The sequence below is a fragment of the Trachymyrmex septentrionalis genome, unplaced genomic scaffold (genome assembly GCF_001594115.1).
Source record: "Trachymyrmex septentrionalis isolate Tsep2-gDNA-1 unplaced genomic scaffold, Tsep1.0 scaffold2, whole genome shotgun sequence".
Lineage (NCBI taxonomy): Eukaryota > Metazoa > Arthropoda > Insecta > Hymenoptera > Formicidae > Trachymyrmex > Trachymyrmex septentrionalis.
Genome location: NW_017305179.1, coordinates 561,566 through 571,489, shown reverse-complemented (window position 1 = coordinate 571,489; position 9,924 = coordinate 561,566). Strand labels below are relative to the sequence as shown.

Below are 9,924 nucleotides of genomic sequence, written 5' to 3'. Positions count from 1 at the left end.
TTTTTTTTTTTTTTTTGAAGAATTTATGAAACTAATGAAGAGAAGGAGAGGGAAATGACACAGTAAGAAGTATTTCCGGTTCGAGAATGTCCAATTAGGTCGGCCCTTCACATTTCGCCCTGCTCTATTATTGTCTATTTATATTAAATCTGTAATAATATCTTCATGAATTGATAGTGCCTCATTTTTTTTAGGACGATTAATTAAACTTTTTTTTAGTATTTTTAGCAACGATTGATTTATCGATGCTTGTAGAATTTTGTTAATATAGATTAATTAATTTTTTATTGATTTGTGTAATATATCATTGAATAATTAATCGCAGATTATGAATGATTTATTATTTATTTAATTTTACCCTTTATCTTGCAGCTTAAGATGACGGTGACTTTCAGACATTTCATACTTTACATTTAACATCTATGTATACTTTTTATGTATTTTATATTTCAGACAAACAAAACAAACAGAACTAATTATACTTAACTTTTTTTTTCACTCTGTAAGCTACTTTATATCATTCAATCTTATTTAATCTGTGTAATCTGTATCTTTGTAAAATAATAATGGACTGAGAGACACTTTTACAAACTGTGAAAAATTTCTGCTAAGTTAAACTGAAACTTTTTTAAATTTCATTTTTTGTTATTAAATAGTGAACCATCAAACTATCGAACTAAGCAAATTTATCTTTTTCCTCTATTTATTTCTTCCTTTCTCTTTCCACTATTTATCTTCATTGTTTCCAAGTTCCATTCTTTCCCTTCTTTCCTTACAAACTCTTTTTTTCCAGTTCATTTTTGTTGCTTTACACTTTAGAATATGGAACGTATTTTTTTGTGCTACCTGGCATATTCTATACCTCCTATCTTCCTTTGTTCAATAGTTCTCTTTTAGTGAATTATGTAGTTAGAAAACTTTTAGACGATTCTACCGGTTGAGTTAATCACAGATTGATGGAACCCGCTCTTTTAAAATACGGTTAACGATTGGCAACATCAATGAAGTGACGCTGCGACTGAATGTTTTATAGTTAAATACATCGCAAGTGCGTTGATATAAATATCCTACGAATGGCCTTGAATCAATTTTCCAGGCAAGATACAAAAGAATATCTGAAAAAAGAACATGAATCTTATTTGACTTAACTGCGTAATAAAATGTGTTCGAGTCCGGGATTGCATGCGGAGAAATCTAAAGACAAATCTAGAGACGGAAGAGAAAATTGTGTTACGTTATTTATAAAGTTAGATAAAAGATTTGTTTTCGAGTTTCAGTAATAGTTTTGAAACATAAATCTACTTTTTTTGTGACTTACAAAGAGTTCGATTTCATATAAGGTGAGAGATTCAAATTTCAAAACTATGCTAGTCTATATGAAAGATATATTGGCAATGCATTCTGATATATGTAGATGTAAATGAGATGTTTTTTTTTTACAGCATTAAAATATATTTGCAGGATTATCTTAAATAATTTATATTATGAAGTGAAAAGCGAATTAACCGATAATAATGATTGTTTTCAGAAATGCACCAGTCAGGCAACACTTAAAGAATGTGTATGGTTGCCTGTCCCTGTCCACCGTATCAGCGGCTGCTGGAGCTTACGTGCACATGTACACGCAATTTCTGCAGGCCAACCTGCTGACGACCATCGGCACCCTAGGCCTCCTCATTGCGCTGATGACGACACCTGACAATGGCAAGAATCAAAAACTGCGTCTCAGTTACCTCTTGGGATTTGCATTCCTATCCGGTCTTGGTTTGGGGCCCTTGCTTGAGTTGGTGGTCAGCATAGACCCAAGCATTGTAATAACAGCATTAGTTGGTGAGTCAATTGTATTGATCTAACTATTTTGCGCTGTTTCCAGCATTTTAATCATTCGTCTTGAGATAAGGCACTGCCCACAATCGATTACATTAATTCAAAATTAATCAACTTGGTCTAAAGTTCAAGTAAAATTGATTTCGTCCAAGTCCACTTTTACGTATACAAGACTCGAAAAACAAATCGTTGAGTTAAGAACTTTTGTATATTTATAGAACATTTTATAAAAGGTGATAAGATACGTTAGATAAATAATCAATTAAATCAGCAATGCGCAACCTACAACCTACCTATGAATTTTTTGCAGTCAATCAACTCGTAATAAAAAATATAAAATCATATTTTTTTATTTTATGCAAACGAAATGAACACATGTGTCTCGAAAAATTTTACCTAAAAGTAGCTCTCTGAAAATGACCTTTAAAAAAGATTGCGCATCCGTTACATTAAACTATCACGAAATGAGAATATTGATCTAAAATAATATCTAAACTATCTATTATTATCTATAAAAAAAAAACTTTAGCAGAAGCATTTGTTTCACATAGAACAAATACAAATATGTTCTATATATTCTTTCTATGTTAATATAATTCGATATACAATAATTATACAATAAAATGTTTACAGGCACGACGCTCGTCTTCGTTTCCTTCAGTATTTCTGCGCTTTTGGCTGCACGTGGCCAATGGCTGTTTCTTGGTGGCACTTTAATGAGTATGCTGAATGCTATGTTCTTATTCTCCTTCATCAATCTGTTCTTGCGCTCGACCTTCCTCTATCAAGCACACTTGTATGTGGGATTATTCGTTATTTGCGGCTTCGTTATTTACGACACGCAACTGATCATCGAGAAGTATCACATTGGTAGCAGGGACTTCATCATGCACTCCTTGGATCTATTCATCGACTTTGTAGGCGTTTTCCGACACCTCCTTGTGATACTTACGCAAAAGGTAAATTACCTATTTGATGAATTAACTACTACTTTGATATCTCTTAAAATTGTCGCGTCGTTTTTCGCTGATGTACGAAAGGAATTTTTAGCAGGTTATTCCTTTAATTTCAAAATTAATTGATTATTTAGGATATAATTTTTTCATCGGTTTAAAATAACTCGTGTAAAAGAAAATAATACAAATTAGAAAGAGTAAAATCGATAACTGCTGTGTTGTCGGTGTTTACGGGCTCAGTTTGCGTCGACACTAAGTAGATTAAAAGATCGATCGGGCGTTATAACGTGGAAATAAAACATGATGTGGAACAATACGAAACGCGCGTGGAATAATAAAAAAAGATCGAGATATTTCTAGTGGTATAGAAAAAAAGCACTTAAATCGAAACAAAAATAAAACTATCTTTAATTTGCATTTTGCATATCAAAGTTATATATGTTGGACCACATTTTTTAAATAAATATTTGGATGCATATTTCGTTACAAATAAGAGAAGTAATCCCTTTAAAAAAATTGAGTTGCAGTTAGAAATATATATTAATAATTAAAAAAATTTTTGCAATTTTTATATTTAATTTTTTACCTCGTTTCAGGAACTGTCCAAGGATTCACGTAAGCGTAGAGATTGAGCGAAAACAAGACGAGTAATTGTGGTGCATTCAAGTAAATCCATAAACTAGAGGTCTTCATGTAATCTATCCATACCTAGGTATTTGTGTACATATACATACCGGAAAAATTATATAAATACCGATATACACCACGTCATATACGTATATACGCATAACATCTCTTTAGCGCGAACGCGAAACTATATAAATATATATTTACTATATTGAAAAAAAGAGGAAAATGTTAAATGCAGTTCGTTTACTATAAATGAGATCGGCTTCTCTTATGTCCGATTACAGATGAAGACATGTCGTAATTTATTTTGGTCATGTCTCTGAGTTATAATTCTCCATCAAACTTGTATACATATATATAATATAATATAAATTAACTGTGTATTATATTTTCAACTTTCAATAAATGAATTTTCCCAAAATTTTCTCTTTTTATTTCATATAAACTTCAAGTAGGGATATGAGTAATTAAATAAGTCGATCGATTCGATCGCATGTTTACACATTTAAGAGGTCTTATCTATATTATCTATTTCAAAACTGATTTTGAAATATACGAACATAACATACATATGTGTTTAGTCTTCTGGTGAATATAAAAAGATCACGCGAAAAGAAAGACAATAATACATTGTCGCATACATAGAATAAAGAGTGACTGCGTCCATTCTGCGAAATGTACAAGCGCTGACAGTGTGTACAAGTTTATTATAGTAATGGTGGATTAATCGTCAATATTTCTCAAGAAGATTACATTAGTATGGTCGCTGGCGATCCCTGTCTCTGTCACCTCGACTAAAACAAAGTTGAAAATGGACGAGTAACAATCAATATATTCAGGTTTATGTCTGTGTAAAAATACATTCGTCGACGTGAACTCTTTGTGTCCCCCTTCCTCAACATATCGACGAAAAGTAAAAGTTTACGAAGAGTTGAGGATCATGCAAGAATCATGAAGGGTAAAACCTACCCGCTGCCACCCCTCATGGGACCGCCTCGTCCACCACGGCCGCCCCGGTCTCCACCACGGAAACCGCCACCGCCTCTGCCACCTCGGTCACCTCCACGTCCACCTCGATCGTTCCTGAAACCCCCTCTGCTTCCGCGGTCGCCACCTCGGCCACCACCTCCTCTGCCGCCACCGCCACCACCGCCACTGTAACCGCCGAGGCCTTCCGGTTTCGCGCTCTTGCAGAGATTACACTGATCCCGCCACGCGAAATTTGTGTTGCCGCAGTCGGGATTAGGACACCTGTTTCAAGATATTTTTAATTTTGTTACCTCAATCTTCCTCTATCAAGGCACAAGCTTGTTCAATATATAATATGCATACTGATATACGTGTATAGAAACATGTCAATACACACATATATACGTATTTTATATATATATGTAAGTGATGAAAACAGAATGATGTCGGAAATAGAGCTTTAAGAAAGACTTGGTACACGAATACCCAAAGCGCCGTAATCAGACATATTCATTTTCTTGAGTATAATATAATTTTATATTCACCTCCAGTCGCCTCCACGGCCGCCACCATCACGACGATCATCGCCACCGCCTCCGCGATGATGATCATCGCGATCGCCGCCTCCGCCACGGCTGCCAAAACCACCACCTCGACCTCGGCCGCCACCACCACCACCACCACGACCACCGCCCATGCGGTTACCTTGCCAATTGCTTTTGTGCTGGGCCATTTGCACCTTTATTGTACTGCCCTTGAAGTCCTTGCCATCAAACCAGCTAATGGCTGAGCGCGCGGCGTTTTGATCGTCATACGTAACCGTCGCCTCGCCCTTCGACTTTCCTGTGTTCTTGTCTTTGTACATCCAAACTTTTGGCTTGCCTGTGCGTTTGTCATGCTGTAAACATCAAGTTTTCGTTGAACATTTAGATGTGATTTGATCTCATTATCGTTTTCGCATTTAATTCGAAACACTCTTCTTGGCCTTTCATTCGAGATAACATTGCATTGGAGATTAGAGCTTCAAACATAGATTTGTAGTGTAAATATTTACTAATCTACATGGATTGAATTTACGACACAACTCGAAAAAAAAAAAAACAAATTTTCAACAAAAAATGAGTCTGAATGTTTTAAATTATTAAAAGTTTGTAACATTAATTTTGGTAGAGGAATAAAAAATTTTTTTAAAGTATATTTCTTTTTTCTTTCTTTTCGTTCTTTTCCTGTAAATAATTCCAAAATGATCATTTTTGAGCGATATATATATATATGTATATGAAAGAATACATACTTTAATAATGCCAATCGCTCCAAAATGTTGACAAATCTCTTCTTCGGAGATCGATGGATCCATACCGGATACAAAAATAGTATCCTCTTGTGTAACCATTCCGTCGCCGCCACCGCTGTTACGATCACCGTAGCCCCCTGCAATGGATCGAAAGTAATGATTCGTCGCACAGAAGCGTCTAAGATAATTTAAAAAATATTCGCGTATCTACCGACCCTGGAGCTACTATTTCGTTCTACTTTAAAAGATACAAAGAAAGTGTTTCGGCTGCGCGTCTCTTTTTTTGTACTTTTTGGCTTGCTCTGACCGCGCAGGAGCTTGGAAACACTGTCCATATATCTTTTTCGGGTTCATCACTTCAAAGTAAAAATTATAGTCGTATATTCAAAGTTATCGTATTCCCGATGACACAACATTCTTAGTAAGAAACAACGGTCGTTTATTTTCGAGATGTTAGTTACCACACATTTTTTAATAGCCTCTACGATCTTGATTGCAAAGGATTTTCTGCCATTTTTTTTTTTTTTTTTTTTTTAAACACGAGCAGAAGCGGAAAACGGATGACCAGTTTTCATTTGGGTAACGTTCTATTTATTCAGAATTTGAGAGTTTACAAGTAATAAATCGTATATATCAGCAAAAGCAAGAGACATTCTTTTCTCTTTTGTAGGGTATTAAAGGAGGCTTATAAAGTATATTTTAACAACTAAACACGTATACACACATCTACGTATATCCTTATAACGTTATCACCCAGGATATTTAGCATAATTATCGCTACTCGTTATGCATGTTTTTTCACTTCTTTTTTTTCTCACGAGGTCTTAAAAGGAACGCACAATTATATTCAATAATGACAATTTCTCACTTAGGTACCCATTTTTCTGCATAATTTCCGTACTTCGAATTACGTTTGCATTATGCATCGTAATCTCCCTTCGTATCGTGTTATTTATAAAAACGTAATGCATTAGTAGCGGTCTAATATTCCCATTAACACCTAACGATACATATAGAACACAGGGTTGCAGCTGAACATACAAAAGGGCTGCAACATTATTTCTTACCCTTGACATTTAATCACAGAATCGGCAAGTAGCTCACCAGCTGCCTTTTATTTACTCTTCTCGCGCTTTATACGTTTATATGCATTTGAAAATGTATCGACCATATCAAAAATCAATCACGATCATCGTGCAACTATTGTTCTATTCACTAATGTTCACTCGCAATACCCTTTTTTTTTTTACCTTTTAGGAACCTTTCGACCTTTTAAAGGATTTCCCAAAATAGTTTTCCTACTGCACGACGTCATCGAGGACATGCACAGTGCGGAAATCAGTTGGGTAACGACAGTCTTACGGAATGTATAAAAGATCTAATTTTGGCAGACGCACGGAGATGTCCTACTCTTGTAACAAAAAAAAAACAAAAAAAAAAAGAAACAGAAAGTCTTGCTTAACACAATAATACAGGAAAACGACATCCGTGCACCAGATTCATAGGATAAAAAAAGCAATTGGTGATCGTAAACTGCATTTGGTCTTTTTTTTCAATGATACATCTACAGGCAGTACGCGAACGATTTTAGATTTCATTCTCCTCCGTTCTCACTTTCAACGATAAATTCGCCGTGCGAGTGTGAGATTGAGAGACATCGCACGCTATTTACTGCACTATCCTAACAATGTTGCATAGCAGCCCTTTCATATAACACCGAGTAACCGAGTATTTAAGATCGTAAATAGTAGAGTGAAAGCTAGAATATTTAGCACCAGACTAGTACAAACAGTCTGGTGCATTTACCTTTGTTATAACCACCACGGCCACCGCCACTGCTAAAACACAGAAGCAGATATACCAATGAGTTGACTCATGGAGAGACTGTGATCGATCGATCGATGCATGGCGAATCGTATGTATGCCGCTCGCCACCTTTCTTCTTGATTGATGTACCTATTTGTCTAAATGTCTGTACAGTCATACCACATCATGATTTACATTAGACCGTTCGTCTCGCCGTTAAATCACGTCCGTCAGTGTCGTTTAGCATGCAGATTTAGAGAACTTTATACAATGTGAGAAACGACGACAAACGATTATAAATCGAGAGAGATAAATCGGAGTATTTTGATCGATTCGATGTAACACGAGTCTCGAGGAAAAAGACAAATCTCAATAAAAGCATGCCTAATTTCTACTTGAATATATATATATTACACACATATACTTTGTCACTTTTGAAATAAATAAAAAAAAAGGTAAGAGATTACTTGTGATTAAGAACTCTTTGACGGAAAGGAATATCGTTAAGCATTTGCTGCAACTCGCCGTTGATTCCATTGCAGATTGGGACATAGAAATTTGTAAATGCACAGCATAATCGACGTGTTTTACTTTTCAATTTTTGTTCGTGATAGAAAAGAAAAGTATTTCGGAAAATACCTGTTTAAATAATACCAATGCTAGAAGCGACGATATACACACAGTAAAACTATGTATCGCTTGAAGGCAAATAACATATGGAAAAATACAATATACGGTTCCACCTTTTTCTCAAAAACTTGTTTCTTTTTTTTAAATATGGCGTATAATAGCGGTCAGATAAGGCAATATTTCTCTGTAATCTCTTACGACAGACTTTAAATACCATAGTTGCCTAATCATATATAATACACCTAATAATACAACAGTGGCCCCAGTGGCGACATCAATCGCTTTGTAGTCTAATCGACTTAAGACCTTTGCATTTAGCTGCCACATAATCTGTATATGTCGTGTGCATGTATGAATGTGAATGTACGTTATGTGTTTGTTATTTCAGAAGCAGCGAATAGTGTCGACATTACAGCCTTTTTACGTCAATTGTCATATACTGTTTTTTTTTACCTCTTTTTACCTCAGTTATATCTGTCTGTTAAACCTGTAGGCATACTTTAAACACATTAACGCCCGGTCGGGCATAAAACCGATTCGTAATGATTTCAACAAGAGTTTTCCATTTACTGGCGAACTTAAGAACATCATTGCATACCTTTGATTTTGCTTCGGCAAAGAATATTTATTGAATGCGGTGGCTGTTGATTTTAATTTAACACACCGGAGTCCATTGCTCCGGTTATTCGCTTCATTACTCGTATGTATATTATATAAAGATTTAGAAAATGAACTTACTTGTAACCACCGCCGGAGCGATCTCCATAACCGCCACGATCGCTGTATCTACCGCCTCCACCGCCACCTCCGCCTAAAACATATATACGATGAGTATAAAGTACGAATTGTAAAAGAGAAAAAAATTAAGAAAGATTATTTAAAATAATTTAGTTACAGAAGTTTTTAATGTAAATTGGCAGATTATAAAAACTAACTGAGAGGAGGAAGAAATGTAACAAAGAAGAAAAAACAAGATGCAGAAGTCAGAATCTTTAATTATAAAAAGTGGAAAGAAAATATGAACCTCCGCTGTAAGAACTAGAATTGCGATTATATCCTCCACCGCCGCTGTAGCTGCTACCATAATTATTACTGCTGTCTCCACTGCCACCTCCACTGTAGCTGTTTTGACTGCTGTAGCTACCTTGAGGTTGCGACTGATAGTCTTGACCACTGTTGGAACTGTAGCTGTTGTAATTGCTATAGTTGCTACCAGAATTCGGAGGTGGTTGACTGTATTGATTGTAGCTACTCCCGCCAGTCGAAGGTGGTGGATACGATGTATCCTGACCAGTTGCAGGAGGTGGCTGGCTGTATTGATTATATCCTTGCTGTTGATAATTGGAATACTCTGTAAAAATTCAATACAAATATTTTTTTAGCAATCTGAGCTCCTTTGTTAAGTTCTATACTGTAGTAACATTTTATATACTGCTGCATGAAATAAAATTTAATATCAGAGCATTAATGTTTTACGATTTATTCTTTTCAGTTAATTTTTTTGCATTATTAATTTTTTTATGATATAAAAAGGAAAAGAGATAGATAATGACATTTATCAATGTTCTCCTCTAAGAATATAAAAATGACAAGAAAATGAAAAAAAGACGATAGCACAAAATAAAAATAAAGAAATATAAAGATAAGAAAAAATAAAAGTAAGAAATTAATGAACAAATTACAAAGAGAAAGGATAAACTATGCAAGAAGTTCAGAGAGAACAGATCTTTATTAACATAATTATGGAATTAAATAATTATTGGAGGAAAATGCATATACACACACACACGCACGCGCGCGCGCGCGCGTGCG

The 9,924-nt window shown here is 35.2% G+C and overlaps 2 protein-coding genes across 4 annotated transcripts in view; one reads left to right on the top strand and one right to left on the bottom strand.

Annotated features, from left to right (window-relative positions):
- Positions 1-1,514: 1,514 nt before the first annotated feature.
- LOC108747306 (bax inhibitor 1) lies at positions 1,515-4,022 on the top strand. The gene is made up of 3 exons (XM_018484697.1): positions 1,515-1,830; positions 2,461-2,786; positions 3,380-4,022. Exons 1-3 carry the CDS (start codon positions 1,515-1,517, stop codon positions 3,413-3,415), a joined length of 678 nt encoding a protein of 225 aa, XP_018340199.1. The 3' UTR covers positions 3,416-4,022.
- An 84-nt stretch (positions 4,023-4,106) lies between these two features.
- Positions 4,107-9,924, bottom strand: part of LOC108747444 (RNA-binding protein cabeza-like) — a 6,602-nt gene continuing 784 nt past the window's right edge. The window contains exons 2-8 of one of the 3 annotated variants that reach the window (XM_018484903.1): positions 9,137-9,463; positions 8,851-8,923; positions 7,483-7,514; positions 5,677-5,813; positions 4,928-5,280; positions 4,383-4,664; positions 4,107-4,207 (exon numbers count right to left, since the gene is read on the bottom strand). In XM_018484903.1, the coding sequence (XP_018340405.1) occupies positions 4,168-4,207; positions 4,383-4,664; positions 4,928-5,280; positions 5,677-5,813; positions 7,483-7,514; positions 8,851-8,923; positions 9,137-9,463 (1,244 nt within the window). In that variant the 3' untranslated portion in view covers positions 4,107-4,167. The remainder of the gene's footprint in view (positions 4,208-4,382; positions 4,665-4,927; positions 5,281-5,676; positions 5,814-7,482; positions 7,515-8,850; positions 8,924-9,136; positions 9,464-9,924) is intronic. The other 2 variants (XM_018484906.1, XM_018484907.1) reach the window with 2 other exon arrangements.

What these genes read in the sequence shown, in the direction of transcription:
- LOC108747306 (XM_018484697.1), top strand. Translation starts at nt 1,515, where the DNA reads ATGATTGTTTTCAGAAATGCACCAGTCAGGCAACACTTAAAGAATGTG. An exon ending in TGTAATAACAGCATTAGTTG is followed by an intron (nt 1,831 to 2,460) that starts GTGAGTCAATTG and finishes AAATGTTTACAG; the next exon opens with GCACGACGCTCGTCTTCGTT. An exon ending in TTGTGATACTTACGCAAAAG is followed by an intron (nt 2,787 to 3,379) that starts GTAAATTACCTA and finishes ACCTCGTTTCAG; the next exon opens with GAACTGTCCAAGGATTCACG.